Source organism: Gobius niger, assembly GCF_951799975.1.
Source record: "Gobius niger genome assembly, chromosome: 14".
NCBI lineage: Eukaryota > Metazoa > Chordata > Actinopteri > Gobiiformes > Gobiidae > Gobius > Gobius niger.
The window spans coordinates 28,491,834-28,511,617 of NC_136865.1; the positions used below are offsets into that span (position 1 = coordinate 28,491,834).

The 19,784-nt window shown below is 41.6% G+C and overlaps 1 protein-coding gene across 4 annotated transcripts in view; it reads right to left on the reverse strand.

Moving 5' to 3' along the window:
• LOC306973898 (uncharacterized protein) overlaps nucleotides 1–19,784 on the reverse strand; it is a 73,673-nt gene that overhangs the window by 20,478 nt on the left and 33,411 nt on the right. Inside the window, exons 3-5 of one of the 4 annotated variants that reach the window (XM_079570976.1) lie at nucleotides 12,705–12,740; nucleotides 8,477–8,573; nucleotides 413–616 (exon numbers count right to left, since the gene is read on the reverse strand). In XM_079570976.1, coding sequence (XP_079427102.1) covers nucleotides 413–616; nucleotides 8,477–8,573; nucleotides 12,705–12,740 — 337 coding nt within the window. Of the gene's footprint in view, nucleotides 1–412; nucleotides 617–8,467; nucleotides 8,574–12,704; nucleotides 12,741–19,784 lie in introns of all 4 variants that reach the window. The other 3 variants (XM_079570975.1, XM_079570978.1, XM_079570977.1) reach the window with 3 other exon arrangements.

Genomic DNA, 19,784 nt, shown 5'->3' on the forward strand with positions numbered 1-19,784 from the left:
CTCCATTTTTGTGTTTTTGAAGCTGAGAAGTTATTTGATATAACACTTATTTAACCTGTTACCTGCCATCTTAGGGTTTGTGTTAGGTTTAAGGTTAGCAATTATACATTCTCAAATCTCAAAGCGTATTGACTGGAGAGCTTACCGCCTATGCCAATGTGATGCCTCATTTGAAAGCCAAGACCTTCTAGTTTCTAAAACTACGTGTACGATATGTGTGAGTGAAACACAACTTTACATTACACTTGCCATTACTAACCGTAACCCTAACCCCTGACCCTAAACCTAACCTAACCCTAGCCCTAGCCCTAGCCCCCTGATCAGGGGGGACAGCAGGTAACAGGTTAAAATGACAGAGTCTGACAGAGAATCTCAAATACAAAATCGATTTCTTTGCACAGCGTGGCTTTACCTGCAGCGAAGCGCGCCTCTTTCTCCCCGTCGCTCAGGTCGCAGTACGCGTCGTTCTCCAATCGTCTCTCCTTCTCCCTCTGGACGTTGGTGCGCCCCAGGGGCCCGGCCGACCCCCAGCTCTGCCACTCGATCATGTGCGCCACTTTCCCCTGAGCCATGGCCGTGGGCTTGGTCACCTTATCCTTCATGGACCGGCTCACACCTGCGCATCACGCCATTCACATGAAGACACAGTCACAACACGGCCCACACAACGGCACTAGAGATGCTGATGGAGAGTCTGAGTGGGAATGCACTGAGATGTAACGATGCTGGCATTGGACAGAATCAGATGACTGTGACCTTGTAGCTCGACAATGTGATGAAGAATGGCTTAAACACAACACAGAGCTGCAGCACAAATGGATATGGTAATGGCTTTCTACCATAGATACTATATCACGTGTCTTGGTATTGATGTTTTATCAAATTAGTAATTGAGATACTGGCATTAAATCGAAATCTCTTGGAACATAATGACATTGCTCAACTATTTTTTACTGTACAAGTTCATCTAAAGTCCAAAAAAAAAGACCTGGTGCATTAGTGAACAGGACAGTCTCCCATGGGCATTGGCGATGTAATGTAAAATTTCTAACCTTTTTCCTCCAACCAGACTCGCGCAATGGGAAGGGTGAGGGTGGTGAGTGGAGGTGAACACAAGTGCAAACCATAGACATAGACCCACAGCGGGACCGGCTCGGCCACGAACAAATACAGTCGGATAAAGTTTTTTAGTTTGAGTTTTAGTTTAGAGCTTATAAAAATGTATAATGCTTGAAAGAAGAACACAAGTTAGAATATAGATATGAAACATATTGTATTGTATTGTTGTATCCAATTTCCTTTTGAATAACGAAATTTCCCCTCATTCCTCAGATTGATGGAATGTTTGCAAAAGTGTTTAAAGGGGCTTGATGCAAGTTAGTCATTTAATACTCACTACTGCCACCTCTGGTCTTATGCGTAACTGCACCTTCTATATGAAGCTCCTGCATGACGGCACTTCGGACCCGAATTTTCACCTTTCTGAGCGACAGTGCAGGATTTTAGAGGCAGTTGTGGTGAACAGGTGTGAGCTCATTCTACACATTAGGACATGGCTACATCATTTTAACATTTTTAAACTCTGTATAGTCCCTTTAAACAGTGAAATATGCGCCACTGTTTTGTGTTTGTAGCATTAAAAATATTGTATTTGGTGATTCAGATGGCATTAAAAAGCTTTAAAACGTAAGATGCTGCTACTTGTGTAAACATTGGCCATATACTGTGTCATGACAAACTGCCCAGTCGATGTGTTGCACCGAAAGCCGAAAACAAGACGTCTTTATTTGGAGTAAAGTCTACAAAGTGTGAGAAAAGTGAGGGCCATGTGGACAGTTAGTCAGACTCGCTCCTTATAAGGCCCTAAAGCTCGACTTGAAGGCTAATTAACGAGATTGACGGGACAGAAGAGACAACATCGACATCGAATTCATTTTTCTCACAAACTCCATATTTTGCTCCCAAAGCATCTTCCTCAGTGTTTCTCTGAACAAATATATGGGCCAATTCTCAGCAGGAGATTTTCTGGAAACTTCCTTCACGGACCGAAAAAGGAAACTCTCGTGGCCTCGTTTGCTGCCAGAGATTTGTTGCTCCTGTCGACGTTTCCACGCGACGGCTGGAACTCGGGGCTTTTATCTTTTTGCTCTTTTTTTTTTTTCATAGGTTGTGGACAGCGGCGAGGTCTAAACCAATACGATTTTTCACAATTAGTGGGAAGATTTAGCAAAGCCACATAAATATTTGGGGCTATTCTTCAGTAAACATAATAGATGAGACTCATTAGCGCTCGTGTAATTAAAACTGAGCGCGAGAGGCGACAGAAAGTAATCCGTGAGCGTAAAACGGCAACATTCGGATGCAAATACAGGATTGAAATCAGCGGCGTATTCAAACGTGGAGAGCTGGAAGATCAGTGAAAATTAAATCCAAATCAAAGCAGCTGCGCGTCAACAAAGGTAGAAAGGGAATGGATGAGTGGGTGAGATGAACACAGTGGGTGAGAGGTGACGGGATGAGAGTGTTGGGTCTGAGCGATTAGAGGCTCGATACAAAAAGGCAAAAGAAACACAGAGGCAGAATAGAAATACAACTGTCTGAGATGTGTCTGCGAATCAGATTTACATGGAAAATAACAGCAAAAGTCAACTCTGCACGAGGTGGTACCATTGAGCGACACCGGTATCAAGGGAAAAGTTTAGGCACTACAGGTATCAAGAAAATAAAAGTATCACAAGCAGGTAACCATAACAAATCTTATATCTTTAGAACCAGGTTTTTCTTGTTGTTTCAGCTCAAATAAATGATTTTTCCCCAATTTTGTCCAATTTTTTTTTTCTTTTTCCTGTTTTAAAAAAAAGACCCAATATTTGCTCCATTTTATTTATTTTTTAATGTTTGGTCTCTTTTTTTTACTAATATTGTCCCAATTTCTCAAATTTTTCTAGCCTGGCATAAAGCCAGACTGACTTCATTTATGTATTAATAAATACATATAGAGACAGTCGAATTGTGGTAATACGAGCGATCGCAATGTCGTCACATCCGTTGGCCGTGGTAGGCATTTTACATTTTCATATTTGATAAACATTTTATTAAAATCCTATAATCAGCAAAAACAATGTCCATAAACAGTGCATTGCTTCTCTTGCGCTGTAACAGATCTATCATTATATAAAACCGAGTTAGAGGCCTGTATGCATCAGCTGTTGCCGACCATTCACCAAAACATCCGGCGAAAATTGCGGAAGTAAACAATAACAGCGATCGCTCGTATAGGACGCAATTTCCAAATTGAGACTGGAGGCGGGGCTAACGCTTTGTGCTCACGTCCTCCGCCATGATTGTTTGTCATCCACATGAACAGTGGAGTAAATGTTCCAGTGAAAACACTCAGAGCAGCTTCTTACTGTGGCTTTAAGGACAAGTCCAGCTCATTTAAAACAGAACAAAGGGCACTCGTAAAAGATCGTCGTGTCGCGGCCGCCATCTTCACTGTTTTGGTTACAGGAGGAGCACTGGATATTATTCCCAATTTTTCACACATTTCTTGACATTGGAGATGAACCTGATATTGTAAATTTGATTCAGATCTTTCAATCATTATTGTTCTGTTTCTGGTTCTAGACGACAAAAATTTATCAAAAACAGTATAAACATTTTTTAACGGTACCCAGCCCTAATGACACGTCCCCAACTTGTTGCCCAACATCTACAGTGTGATGATTTTCCATGTATTCGTGCTTGGCAGAAACATCCAGTTTCAATAGAAACTTATCTTAAACAGAAAACATCAAGTTACAAGCAACAACAAATATTTATTAAAGCAACGTCCGAGGCTACACTGACGAAGCACAAACACTAGACTTTCAACACGGAAACAACTCCACACATAGATATAAAAATAACAAGAACAACACAGGGTTTACACAGGTGCTTGAAAAGGATTGAATCGACTGCGTTATCTTCAAGATTCATGAATCGGCTGCTGGAAAGTGATCGAGATGCAGATTTGGGAGAGTAGCCAAAACATTTACTCAAGAAGTAGCAAGTACAAGTAAAACATAGTCTGTAAAAATACAAGAAGTATCTGGTAAAAATACTGCTGAAATAGTGTAACCGTTCGGGCATAAAATTATGTTTTTGGCTAACCTACTGTTGGGCAGTGTAGGGTATAAACCACTTCCTGTCCACATTTAACGTAGATTAAAAGTAAAATACATTCAAATTATCGTTAGCCTTTAGCTTCAATGCTAACATAGCTGCATTTTCAAAATCATTAGGAAGGGTCTGAATAGAGCTCAACAGTCCCACCCATTTGCGGTCACATATCTGGGTCCGGACAAAAAAAAAGTCTTATTTATTTTTAGCATATATTGCGCAGATATTTTACAAGAAATTACATAAACCTCAAACTTTACAGCTTTCATTTCAGATGAGAGCACAATTTTTTTTTCTCAAAGTAGATATGCCTGGAGTAAATGTAACAGATTACAACCCACCTCTGTTGAAAGTTAAATGTTACAGTCTTTGGCAATACACTTTAGAAGCTCTAGTCAACTTTTAAAAGGAATTCTGTGGCAAAAAATAACAAAACATAATTGATAATAGCAATTTGATCTTTAAAAAGTTGTACAAACCCCGGCAAACAGACTATAACAAAAACCACACTGCACACGTAACACCGCGTCCCAAAACGTGACGCCGCGTCCCAACACGCCTGTGGAGATGCTCTGGGCCTCTGGCAAAGTAAGTCTGGCCACTTACTTTAGCTCCAAATCAGATCTGATCGAATCCATCAATGGTGCGGTCAGTGTCACTCATTGACGCCTGCTGACTGGATGGAGGAGGGGGGTGAGAGGGAGGGGCACCCACAGGGGCGGCCATGTTGGATCCAAGCCCCTCGTCGCCTCAGACTCCAGACTGAAGCTGCGTGTTAGGTTTGGGTAACTTCTTTACAAAACTCAGATCATTCCTTTTAAAGGGTCAGATGGTTTGATCTAAAAGCAGTGCATAAGTCGTGCCCAGTCAGACACTGAAACTTCCAACTCAGACTATTGTTCTACTCAGACTGTAGGTTTTTAGAGACTCTTTTATTTATGTTCTGCTGACCTTCATATCAGCCTTCATTTAGAACTACGTAGGCCATGTCTGTGTAAGAGTTGTCCATCTTCAATGAAGGTTCTTGAGTCATCTTCTGTACTTTGTAGTTGAAGTGTCGAATGTTTCGCCTCTCATCCGAAAGGCTTCGTCAGTTCCAGATAAACTCCTCCCTATGGTCTTTATCTGGACTGAAATGTTCCACACTTCAACTACAGAGCACAGAAGATGACTCAAGAACCTTCATTGAAGATACGTTGGCCATGTTTTAGTCCTACTTTAGCCCTGGTTTTGTAGGAGCGCGTGCTTTTGTTTTTTCATTACTTTTGTGGCTTTTTCATTGCTTTGTTGTTGTGTTTTCATCTCTTTTTTTTATGTCACATTTTCGTCACATTTTCGATGCTTTTCCAGAACATTTTGGTCCCGTGTTCATCCTCGTTTTCGTCGCTATTTTGGTGCTTTTCTTTCGAGCTTTTAGATTTGGGTAAAGCTCGGTTAAGGCGTAAGGTAAGAGGTTAAGGAGACAATTCAGGGGCCAAACCAGTGGCCCCAGAGCCAGTGGCCCTTCTGTGCTCTTCCAGAATGGACATATGGCCAGTTCGCCCCGGAGTACAAGCATGTGGTATCGGCCCAATACCTGACACTGGTATCGGTATCGGTGCATCCCTATCAATTTTAGTCTTGCTTTGGTCCTGATTTAGTCTTTCAATAAAGGGACTAAATGTGACGAAATTGGTATTTTTACCATCATGGCCGTCTTTTGATAAAAGGTAAACCCCTCTTTGTTACTTATTGACTATTTGGGTTGACCATGCACAACATCATCAAATCATAATACATTTACAACCTACTTTTATACAGCAAAAATAATTTGACCCTACAAAAAGTCATAATTTCAGGGATCGCTCCTTTAAGTCTTGTTTTGGCGCAATGTTTCGTGTTGAAATGGTTTAGTGAAATATCGCAAAAATATCATTATCGCAATATTTCACAGCTGTATCGCAAATTACTTCAACATCGCTCAACCCTAGTCGATATTTATAACACCTTTTTATCATTCGTTAATGTGAAAGTAAGTCTAAATCAGATCAGTGTGTTTCACTGGAGATCCATCCTGATTTATTTCACAGACTTATGACTTTTGCAGCTTAAAAATGAGATTCATGAAATGGGTAATACAGCTTTGAAGCAAAATTGCTACATACTCTACTTATAATCTGTCGGCTTGCAAATGGAATTGGAGAGAAGTGAGAAAAGACTGAGCCTTTGCAGTTAACAGAAATAAATGAATAAATAGCATTGCGTCTTTCTGACTAATAACGGTTTCATTTACTGTTTATTCTTGTGCAAACGACCCACAGTGTTTCCACCGTTAAACCAAGCCAAATGTTTATCTGCAGTCCAATTAGAGTCCGTGGGTAATTTAAGCCTGGCCTCTGAGCTCCGAGCTGATTTCTTCAGAGGAAACAGAGTGTAATGTTCTCGGAGATAAAGCGAGACACAGATGCCGCTGCGATTCTAAACTCAGACTGCGGCGTCACATAATTATGATAATGAGACGGATGAAATTATTTGGAGATTGGATTCTCACAAACACAGCCGTCGTAATGTTTCTTCAGCGTAATGCGGCTTTTACAGGGAAATTAAAACACATCCTTTTTTCCATTTAGATGAGTTTCTGTTATTAAAACTGTGATTCATTCAGGAGGGGATTGGAAAGATGAAATTGTTTGGAAGGATTGCAAATGAGAGGTGGACGGAGTTTTGGTTCAATTCGCTAAAACGGACAAGTTGTTCTTTACTTTGGCGAAGGTTTGTTGCCATTTCCATTATTATTTTTAAGATGAATTCTATCCAGCCAAAGATGTGAATATTTTGGACCAAAACAAATGCCTCACTTTCTGTTTATGCAGGATTCCAGACATTATGGGATAGTTGCGCTAGTACATTTAATTTAGGTGCATCACTTTAGAAATGCCTAAAAAAAAAATCCTAAAAGCAGGTTTCAGAGAAGGGCTGGGCGATATGGCAAAAAAAATGATTATGATTTTAATACATTTTATTTGAAATAAACTCCTGATCTTTCATATGAACAAAACTGCTCAGAGTTCTGCTCATTAATATTTCATAAAGTAGCTACAATTAGGCCCATTAAAAAAACATAACCCTTTATTTAAGAACTATTATTTCTGTTTTAGATATTCTGCTCTCAAAAGTAAACCCTCTTAATTAGCCGTGGTATGCCTTGCTGCTGTCAGTCTGCCCCAGGGGAAACTGTGGCTACAAATGTAGCTGACCACCATCAGCATGGAGTGAATGAACCCCCTCCCTTTGTGTGAAGCGCTTTGGATGTGACTTGTGTCATATGAAAAGCGCTTTACAAATACGATTCCCTTCCCTTCTCTGGAGTTTTCAAAAGTGTTTTAGTTTTATCGTCTTCATGCCCCTGCTGTGATTAACAACCGTCTTCAAGGAGGCTCAAGGAAAAGGGGCGGAGTTAAATGGTCCGCTCAGAGCAGAGAGAGAGCACAGGAGCAGACCAGAGGAAAGTGGGAAAGAAAACTCCACCTGCGTCCTCTTAAAACACAACACACGGCCTTTGTGAAGCAGCAGATCGTCAGAAAGTCGCTGCTTCTCCGCTGGAGTCATTTCACTTCGGAGCTTCTAAAACAATGATAAACTGGCCGCACGTTGGGGGGACGTGGAGTGTCGGACTCGATTTTACGATTTAGCCATTTTCCAAATCGTCTGTTTTTAAAAGCATGAATTAGTTGAATTAATGCGATTTATCACCCAGCCCTAGTTCAGAGCCAACATTTCAACAGCTCATTCACAGTTTTCTACAAAAATACTCTTTGCATAAAAATAAGTATCATTTGACTGTGAAATTTAATATGAATTACAATCCAGTTTTTTTTCTCCACATTAGTTGTCCCTGTGTCTTAGTGATGTGCCTTTTATCGATCGTGTCTTAGATATTGTTAGTTTTAAGGCTGCCGTTTTATTTGAAAAAGAGCCAGTCTTTTGAGCGGCTCTTTGAAATGAACCGATCCCAAAGACTCAGCTCCTAGAAAGAGCCGTAAATCCCATCACTACTGTGTCTCTATGGGGTCTTATCTCTGAAACCTCAGACTTTGTGCAAACCAGTTCTGAAATGCACCGGATTCTAGTTTCGCAGTTTATGTTTCAGTCAGTTACAAGTATCTCCATTTTCGAGACGGCTCATTTATGCACTGCTTCCACATCAAACCTCTCTCAAACGGAGCGTATTCCTGAACCCCTCTCGGCAGCAGCTCCGCCCGGAGCGTGGGGCGCGGGGGGGCAGTGGAGGCAGCATGGGGACATTACCCACAGCACAGACACACACCTGACACACCTGTCAGAGAGGACTTAGCCAGCGCCCCGATCCCGTACGAGTTGTTGGACGGCCGCTTCAGCCGGGGCAGGATCGACGTCGTGTCCTCCATCGATAACTGCGAACAAGAACATTTCCATTATTAGGATTTATCTAGTGATCAAGCAGCCAGGTACAGGAAGTACTTAAGTAAAGATTTAGAGTATCTGTATTTGAAAGATATATATGATACTCTCTGCTCGACGACATTTCTAAAAAGGCTCCAAATTAAAAAGTACATTTGTCCATGTGTTTCATTTTTACCTCTTGACCCACGCATTAACCGAGCACATTCTCTCCAGGTCGGCTTTACCCAAACCTAACAGCCTATTGGAAAAAGCATCAAAAAGAAGACAAAAAAGCAACAAAAGAGACAAAAATGAGACGTACATAAGGGATCAAAAGAGTGGGAAAAAAGTGATAAAAAGTGACAAAAACTCAACTACAAAATGACAAAAACGCAACACAATATGTGACAAAAAGTGACAAAAAGCAACAAAAATGAGGATGAAAACTGCAGAAAAAAAGCACCAAAAGAGCTACAAAAAGTGACAACAACTTGAGGATAAATGTAAGATCAGTTCGTAGGCCTTAGCTTTCAAATGAAGCCGTCAGCTCCAGTCGAGAAGCCTTTATATTTGGGTGAAGCCGAACTAGAGAAAATGTGCTCGGTTAAGGTGGGGGTTAAGAGATTAAAAGCCTAATAATAATAAACACGCTCTGAACTGGGGCTGAACGATATTCTCGATAATCATGCAAGATATGTCGATATCAATACGATTCGATATAACTATGAGTGGGTGAAAGCATTTTTCAGAATAATAAAAACATAATAATAAAGAGTGCAGTTTCAGTGATGAATATCCATATCGTTTGTTTGCTTTTTTACTTTGTCCAATTTTAATGTTTTGAATGTTTATATTTCGATACCGATATATCTTTCAGCCCGACTCTGAACAGCAGGTGGCGCCGTGCAGATGTTATTTTAATGCCACTGACTCACAACGAGGGAGAGGGTTTGTCACTGTCGTGTTGCCGTACAGAGGGGAATTCAATCACAGTTTTTTATATAATCAATGTCAAATGTCGTTACAGACGTCGCCATCACAGTCAGATCCTTGACAGTCAGATATATTTAGTCGGGCGTTACATCTCGTCTCCGTTTCCAGGTGCAGCTGTGTTCGTCGGCTCGTGAGTGGATTTGCGGAGCCAGAGTTCGTCTCAACGCAGGAAACAAGCGAGCCCCAGCTCCTAATGAGGTCCAGTTATCCACTAATTACAGCAGCAACACTAAACACCGCACCACGGAGTCTGGGGGAGTGAGACTTATTACCACAGAGAATCCGATCGGCCTGTGAGGACACGTCAATGCCTCCTGTGATCCACCAAAATGTTTAAATGTACAATAACAGCGAGAAAAGCCACCTAGTAAAAGCAGCAAGGCAGATACCGAGCTGAACAGGACAAAAGTCTGGCTAAAGCAGCTGTAATCACAAAACAGGACAAAAATAAAATAGTCTCTAAGCAGGTTTTTGCATTACATACAGTGAGGGGGGAGGGATTCTTGTTTGTGTAGCGCTTTTTACACAACACTAATCACTCAAAGCGCTGCACAAGAGGCTTTTTTCCTCCTTCATTCCCTCCTGGTTAGTGGCTGCATACTAGATGAGCCACAGTTTCTCTGGTGTAGAGTCGACTGAAGCTTTTCCCACTACCCTGGCCTTAGTGAGTGCGGCTCAGGCGACTGTTTGCACAAGAACGAGTGATGATCTGTGGCACATCTGGTCTGACTCTCTCCTTTCAGACGAGACGCTCTCCATTTGTTCATATACAAAATGTACGACGGGCTTTATTGACATGTGTGTTCATTGTAAACGGGAGAATAGCTGCTGATTAAGGCCACACAAGGACACGGTGTTCTCTCTCAGCCTCCAGTCCAGGAAATCTCCTGTACGACTGGGTGCTCCAACAGAAATACACCTGACAGAGCTAAAGACAAGCAAGTAGTACTAGCAGTAGTGATAAAGTATTAGTAATGGAGGTAGCAGGAGGTGAATTTCTGTCCAGTTTGAATGAGAGAGGCGTAAAAATGTAAATTCCTTATTGAATCACTTGCAGCTAATCCCTCTCTCCTGCCATTTTGAGATAATTTCACTTTTCGCCTTGCATTCGACAAACTCTGCTGAGAAATTATGTTGAAAGTGCAGAGAAATTTTAGTTTTGTTTTTTCCAGAAGAGGCTTTTAAAAAATGAGTAACGCTTCCTGTCCGGCAGTGCCTTGGGTGAGATAAGCCTATTATGGCCTGTTATCTGCGGATGGTGTACAGTAGGAGATTAGCAAGGTGCCCATAGAGAAAAATGGAGGGGAAGTAAAACGTACGGGGACGAGAGTGTGAAGGACAGATAAGAACCAAGCAGCCCGTATAGAAACCAACGGGTAATCTTGGGAGCGACATCAGGGCACTTTGCCCGGGTCCCCGTCCCGTGTGGGTGAAAACACCTCCTTTTATTCTATGGCGGCTCATACAAAATCGCAGATCAATATTCCAAGCCACATGAACATGGCCAGTCTCACTCACAAACACACAGCTCACTGTCAGAAAACGATCAAGAGCTATTTTATATTGTATGGAACCAATATAAGAGGTACTTTATCAGTTGCTCTGTCAAGGGTCGTGAATGTGGGAACAGCTCCTCCTGGTGGTCGTATATTATGCGCTTTGTGACTTCTTTAATCAGTAAATATTCAGGATTATTAAAGCATTATCAACATTAGGCCTAATATATGATTCACAGTCTTAAAGGAACAGGCCACCGTTTTTACTGACATATGTTCTTACCTGAGCTTAGACGAGTTGATACGTACCTGTCTGGTCTTTGTGCGTGTGCTCAGTCGCACACAAAGACCAAAGATGTTGTTAGCATTTGGCCTCTCCCAATCTATTCCTACAGCTCCAAACGGAGTGAAGTTAGAAGCGACCAAGCTCTTCCACAGGCACAAAGACCAGACAGGTATGTATCAACTCATCTAAGCTCAGGTAAGAACAAATAAGTAAGAGTAACCGCCTTCTCTGTGAATTTTATAAAGAAATAGTTTTCAATAGCTTCATTTGTTTGGGTAAAAAAGCTTTGTTTAAAAAGGTATATCTTCAGTGTAGGGATCATTCTTAACTGATGAAGAATCCCAAAACTGAGGCAGACTAGCGGAGCACGAACAAGCTATTTGTGCAGCTAACTTTCAATACCCCACGGCTATGCACTTCAAAGAAGCTAACCATGGCAGCTGCAAAAGCCTAAAAACATGTGGAATAAAACTCATTTAAGAATCAATTAGAGGTGGAGACAGGCTTAAAAAGAACTTCTCCTTCGTCTTTTTGGATCTACAACTCCCTTAAAGCAACCAATATCCAGGGCTTAATGGAGAATTAAATTTCAATCCTTTTCTGCAAGGTATTTTTTGATTAGAGTGACAGTCTGTAAGTTTGCACAGTGTGGAGAGATAGACAGAAATTTTATATTAAACAATCAAATTCCTCCCCTCTTTAACCAGAAAGCCCTTCTTAGTTTGCAAAATGAGGAGAGCAGGACCAGAATTTTCAAAACAAAACTATCAAACTCCTCCCCCTCCCTCCTGATTGGACCTGACAGGCTGCAGCAAAAACTCATCTCATTGGTCAACGCGGGAGGATACTAGACTCTGATTAGTTGCTGAGATCCAGGAAGGAGGGATATTATTACTTACTTTAGATCAAAATGCGAGACCAGGTCGATTTTGCACATTTTATAAAACTTCGACTATATGTCTATTCCCTTACAAAATGTCTACTTTTATATTTTTTATACTATTTTTATGTTTCTTGAAAATGTCTATATGCACATTGCATCATACATCAGGTAACTTTCCAACCTTTTTGATTCCCTCAGTTTTTTGCCTTTTCATAGATCACGTCCTTTGCCTTTGAATATTTGACAAATAATTCAAACAAAACCTTATTTCCGGCGTACATTAGAAGTTCTCAGACGATCTCATGCCCATTCATTTCAGTGCGAGAGCTTCTGTTCCACCCACAGGGGGCGCTAACGTCCTCACTGACGTAGATGTTGCTCCCATTAATCGTCCCTAAATGGATTCAACTCAAACGGGTGAAATGGTTGGAGGTGGAGTGAGGAACGATGGATGGAAGACAAAGAAAGTTGAACAAAGACTTACATTGATGCCTTCCCAGGAAAACTCAGCGCGGCCAGGCTTTAGAGAGACAGAGAGAGAGACAGAGAGAGAGACAGAGAGAGAGACAGAGAGAGAGAGAGAGAGGGACAGAGAGGAGACGGGTTAACATCGGACTGCAGAGAGGGCGTCGCTAAAATACTGAGGAGATACTAAGCCAGTGATTATTAGAGTATTTTTGTTGATAACTACTCCACTACATTTCTAAAAATCTCTATAAATTGTTTTGTTCATATAAAAGCCTCACAGTGCACACTCTATGAACAATAGGTGGCGCTGTTTAGATGTTCCGTCATGTCACTGACTCTGACAAAGAAGAAGTTTTGTCCCAGACATGTTGTCGTACTGCGGGTGAATTCCTCATTTCCGAAATGTTTGGTCACTGTGCGCCTCAAACAAGTGTGAAGGGCGGAGGTTCATCATACTGGGTCAGGCTGTACGGCCTTATCATCTCTGTAGTACCGGCATCATTCCAGAATAAATAAATATGCTACCTGCAACACATTAGCTAATGCTAACGCAGAGGTGCTAATGCACAGCAGCTCATACAATACCATCATTGAGCAGGGTCTGGTCTTCTAAAACATCATTGTCAGCAGGGGCGGATCTAGAGGGGTGGCACATGGGTCTTGCCACCCCATTGATTTCAGTCAGGTTTTGTCCTTGTCTGAAACTAAATTCTAGTATCGTCATCAACCTGGAACTTTAGAAATGCATTGTTTCAAGGACCAGGTGCAATCCAGATCTTCAAAGCCTGATTCATTTGATAGTTTTTGTTTAGTTGGTGCTTACAGAGGCTCACTCTCAGGTAGTACTTTTTTAAGGATTGTCATAACAACAAGGAGCCAGGTGCCAACTCCTGTGGCTCCCGAGAGAATTTGTTTTCTTTCTTTTAATTATTATTATTTTTTTATTTTTTTACAAAAGTTTAAATTTTACCCGAGTAAGAAACCCCATACTTATATTATGGACCATGCTACTATTTTAACGGAAAAATTGCTATAAACATTCGACACCCCAGAAATGATCCCTGACTCTGCTTGTCACCCCGTGATTTTTTTTCTAGATCTGCCCCTGATTGTTATTACCTTTGCAGTGCAACCATGTCCCCTTTAGAGTAGAAGAAGAGCAGTCAGAATTTTGGTAGATTGAGTCAAACAGCTGAAATCAGGACTCATATTCAGTAGCCATGTGCGCTCCTGATTACAGCTGCTGGACCCAATTCTACCAAAATTCTCTTCTCTTCTTCTACTCAATGAAGATGTTAAGCAGGCGCAGACCCTCCTCTGTGAGTGTATCTATAGGCTGCTGTGGACGTTAGCATTAGCCGCGTTAGCATTATTTCTACAGTTCCTGTCCCAACCATATCCCAACATCAACGCAATTTTTGTGTTTTTAAAGCTGCAAAGTTGGTGTTTCATGCCACTAATTTCAACTGACTTATGTATGTTCTACTTTGAATAGTATTTTCCAAAGCAAATACTTCAGCATTTTCACTGAAGTAATTTTATTTGTTTCCTCAGGTGTGTTCACTCAAATAATGAGATCAAGTACTTTGACACGCCACAAACCGCCATAGAGAACACTGTGCTTTTGCAGCTGGTAAAAATGCACTATATCTAGACACAAAACAACAACGCAATCTGTTCTTCACAGATGCTGAGATGTGCTTTTAAAGGTGACAAAGTGTTTGGGAAACGACATCTTTGAACTATCGATTTGAAGACAGATTCGATTTTAGTTCGGTGATATAATGTCCTCTGGAAAAAAAATCTGTCTCCATTAGGATTTTAGTTTAGTCTGAAATGTATCTTGATTCATATTTCAGACTCTCAAATGGCAATGCTTCAGATCGTGCTTCCCTACTTTGATCCCCGTTTATCATCCAGATGAAGCAGAGGTTTAAACGTCATCCCTCTTTAGTGTTTCATTTTTCGCTCGTGACATTTAGCAGGTTGTAATTTTGAAAACAGCTCGACATCATTTGCGTCACGGGACGATTCAGACTCCGATTACCTGAGCTCTGTTTGGATGTCGAAACACAAAGCACGTCTCTAAGTGGCCACATGTTCATTTCGAGGGTTTCTGACGGGATCCGGGTTGTTTGTGTAACCAGGGGCGACCGCCTCTCGTTGCCGCAGTGACACAGATCTACAGATGCCGTTGATTTGCATTTGGCGACGCTGGTCCGATCTCAAAGTACAAACATCCTACACTGAAATAAATATTTGACTTGTTGCTACTGTTACATCACTGACCACCTTACTAATACTGATTATACTGCTACAAATTAAAACATCATCCCCAAACCAGCTTAAAGAGTGAGTTTTAAGCTTTTTGCATCTTTATCACTCATTGCAATATTGTTCTAAAACTGCTGAATCACTTCCTGGTTTTCAAGCGATCTCAACCTAAGCTTATCCTTCCATTTCATTTCTTTTACATTTGTATTATTTGCTTGAGGAGAAACAACCAAGAAACTTCTTTTAAAGCAGTACTAACTCATGCCCCTAGAGGCCATAAGCGACACTGCAGGTGTCGTAGCATGTTGTGGTTTTTACTTATTAATTGTCCGTAAATACTACGCTGACAGAAAAGACAAAGGGACAGAGGGATATTGTTCATTCAATTACACAATGGAGATAATTTTTTTGGCTGTAAATACTGTTTAAGTGGCGTTAGCCCGCAGTTAGCTTTGCCCGTTAGCCTGTTAGCTTCTTCTTCGTGATTCCATTAGTGTGTATTGGTGACTCTGACCCAGTGGCAGTCAAGTTGCAAGCATGGTTTTCTCGAGACACCAGGGGGAGATGAAGGACCCTCCAATAATCCTATCAACATTGTATTCCCCCAGAGGGACTATGGAAAGGATTTATCAAACTAAACAAGTTACTTAGCACTGCTACACAAGGGCAAAAAAAAAGTTTTTCATATTTTCCCCCAATTTTTTTTCTATATTTTTTCAAAAAATGTTCCCATAAACAGTTTTTCCCAAAAATTTTTACATGTTTTTTTCCCAATTTTCCCCTGAAAATTCAAATTTTTCAACAGTATTTTCCCAATTTTTGCCCCCAATTTTTTTTCTTTTAAAAAAAAAATACAAAATACCAAATTTCCCCCAATTTTTTCAACATTTTTTTTTTACTTTTCAGCTTGTCTTTCACTTTTTTTCTTTTAGATTTTGATGAACAACAGTATCAAATTGTGAATTTAAAGGGGTTTTTTTTTTCGATTACGCACCTGCTTTCGATTCTTTTATTTTTTCAATACCAGTAGAAACAAAACCTTCTTTTTTGATACCAGACTGTTTAACGGTACCCAGCCCAGGTGAGGAAAGCGTAGCCACTAGACAAGGCTCAAAGATTACTCAAAGCTGCGCGAGTGGTTCGAAACACAGCTCCAGGTTTGTTGTTTTTTGATGAGGACGACACTGAAACATGGTCAAAAGAGTCGTTCAAAAAACGCGCTTTTCACCTGTTTCTTCAAAATGACATTGGCTTTTCAAAGTTACCTGACACTTCAGACAGAGACGGGTTAATTACTGCACATCACTGATCCACGTTTCCATTAACGAAGCAGCAGCTCTATTTTCAACATAATCATGCAGAACGTGGAGCTGTGATACCGGCGTTTTAATGGGTAAGAAAAGCTGCAGAAACAAGCCAAATAAACGGCGTCTTCGCTCCGTTTTGGGCGGAGGTCATCGGGTGAATCAGACCAGAGACTCATAAAAATGCTAATGTGGAGGAAAGTGATGGAGGCGCAGACAAAACAACAGCAAATCACAGCAACACTCAGACGATGCTTTTAGATGAATCAGATGGAGGAGCACGAAGAAAAACAAGGGTTTTTTAAGGAGACTGCGGCAGTGTGGTTCGCCCCGTTCTAAAGTCTCCATGATTTTACTGACTGGAAAGAGGTTTTCTAATCCTGACTTAAACGATCTGTATCCTGCTATTTTAGCCATTCCGAAGTAAAGTATAGGCATTTATATGATATATTGTACCTCTACCACTATGGAGCACTCATTTTGTGATAAATATAAGTATTTTCTGGAGATATTTTTCCTACCCGGAAGACAAAATGCTTGGATTCAGTTAACTCCGCCCCCCCTCTCCCCACTCAAACAACTTTATCGTAGAAGAAATATAAATACCAGAGCAAAAAGTGGTTACTTCACAATGCAGTTATAAGGAGTTCACATTTGCAACAAAGCTTCATAAAAACACACAAGCTAACACGCGTTTTGATTTACTCACCACTCTGGTCCATCGCTGTTTACATTTTGGGACTCGCGTTGGTTATAAAATTTTACCCATTTTGATTCTGGCGAAGGTTCACCAAACATCCATCAGAGACAGTCACAGACAAACACTATCTCTTTATTTATTCTTCTTTATTTAGTTGAATTAACTCCTGTCCTCTCGCATCCAAACGCGCTTTTCTCGCCGACATTATCGTTAGGTAAGAAAAAAGAACAGGCATCCAGAGTAGGTTAGAAAGAGCTCCTTCTTTACAGCTTTCGGAGCAAACGTGACATCTGTTCAGACGCTCAGGGGGTGCGTTTGTTTGTGTGTGTTTGTTTTCGCTTATTTTGTTTTTCTTTCTTACGACAGAAATAATAAAAAGCTGTTTTACAAATTAGAAATCAAGCCGTAAGCATAGAATTAAGACATTACGTCGAGCACTTCCGAGAGCAGGATTCAGGAGGATTGCTGAGAACTTCATGAATGAAGCTTAAAAACACTCTGAGGGTGTTTTTGATTAGGAAATAGCATGACAACATGGCTAACAGCTCCAAAAAGTCGATTTTGCATGATACAGGCCATTTAAAGTTCGGGCTCATCTTCAGGACATGTTTACACCCAAGTGACCCACAATAATGAATCGTTCCGCCCGTCCTCCACAGTTTCTGGATCAGATTGGGATTGGTACATTTCCCTCATTCCACATTCCTTTATCTAATCATCTTCTTTCACAGCGCGGTTTTTCAAAGAGCGGCGTAATTGAAAAGATTACAGAAACCATTAAACGCTCATGGATGGCAAATTTATTCCCCGTGCCCTCCTGCGCCCTTTCTCTATTTGACACTTTGGCTCCGCTTCCTCGTCGCTCCGCCTCACTGTTACGAGTCCAGGAGCTGACAGAGTGAAGTGAAGTGCACTAATAGAATAGTCTTTATTTAATCTGAGGCTAATGAAGCAGGAGCAGAGGACTCTCCATCAAACTCTCTTCAAACACCAGACACTCTCAGATCCCGCTCTCAAACTCTCACTCCGGTTTGAGGCTCTGTGCGAAACCACCGCCAGTGTAGAATCAATATAAAACACACAACAAGCCAGATGATTCTTGGGGCCTAAAGCACCTTCCCAACTGTTGCAAATGTTTATTGCTCAATTTTCGTCATCCAATATACAAGATTTTGGCTGGATTTAACTAGCTAACTGGTCTGATCCGGGGTCGCTGCAGTTGGTCAGGTCCAGGTTCAGCAACACTATGGGGGTCATTGATCAAGACAGATGCTAACAGAGCTTATGCTTATGATGTAATAAGAACATTCAGTGGCTTTCTCTGCAATGTTAGGCTATAGCCACACGAAGACAAAACGCTTATATTTTCAGAAACTTTGTAAGCCTGAAGCAGCTCAGTAAATGTGTGCGTCCACATGGGTCGACTCAGGTCTGTGAAAACGGCGCAATTCATCTTCCAGGCCTGTGTGAGGCGCTGTGACGCTAACACAGATAATAGAACAAGATGTAGAGGCGCATGTGCAGTAAACTTATGTGGAATGTAAACAGTGAAAATGAAACTGATTGAAGGATTTAGGATCTACAGAAGAGACAAGGAGGAGAGTTTATTCTTCAGACGTAAAAACCTGTCAGTTACTTTTACGGTCAGTCCAAAAACACAGACTGACTCGTGTTTTTCTACTTGTCACCTGTGGCTTGTGGACAGCAGTGGAGCAAACCCCCCAAAACACCGGGCTCGTATGGACGATACACTGGACTGATAAAACATCTTTTGCGTTTGGTCCTCAGCTTGACTTCATATGGACAGGGCCTAAATCTTGTGATGAAGCTTCAGCGCAAATTCAACCTGGAAGACCCACCAGCTGCCTTCATTCATCACCTTCTCACCGACAGCTCTCTCCAGTCATCCAATCACAGACCCTGCTTCACGACAGCCAATCACCGCAGCTGCTCATCCCTGCTCCAGCCGCTCATTGCTCAGGATCCCTTTTTACACCGAGCTCACACCAACAACAGTTCATTCCCTATGCTACCTGCTGACCGAAAAGAAGTTCCCCTTAAGCTCCCTGGACAATCACTCAGTCGTTTCCCAGCTGTGCTACGACCCTCCTCCACCCCTTTCTCCGTCTGGCCTCTCCCCGGCTTTGCTCGTCCTCGACTGGCCGACCCAGGTCTCCTCTTCGATCACCACCAGGGTCCAGGCTCCGGGGACTTTTCAGGTTGAATTATTCCTTGAACTGTCCCTGAATTGGACGTCCCATCCTATGCTACGGTTTGATTTGTTCATTCATTTGAGGTTCCATTTCTATTAAACAGACAGACAGACACGAGTATCAAATATATTCTTGATTTACCTGGACTTGGAACAGACACTTGCTCTGACTCGAGATCCACTGGGGTTCATTGGATCAACTTGCTCTAGTCACATACATAACGGGAGGCTTTGTAAAGGGTTCTGTTTCTTGACCGTGAGGTATAAGAGATATAAATAGACCACATTTGTTTGTTTTGGTGTCGTCTCCTGAGCCTGTAGAGAAGGATGGCCCTCTCTCCTCAGAGTAAACACGATCAGAGCCACTATCGATCACAGGCAGATCCCGTTTCACTAAAGTGCTCCTGCTCTGGAGAATCCCCACGATCGGACTCAGCATCACTCTGTCTCTGTCGGCTACACGGGCCACGGCACCAACATGAAGGCAGGCGTGTCCGAGTTGTTATATATGTCACAGACGGAGTTTTGAAAGCAGCAACAGCTTTGTCACTGAGAAGGTTAGCGCCCCCTGTGGGTGAAACAAGCTCTTCCATTGAAATGAATGGG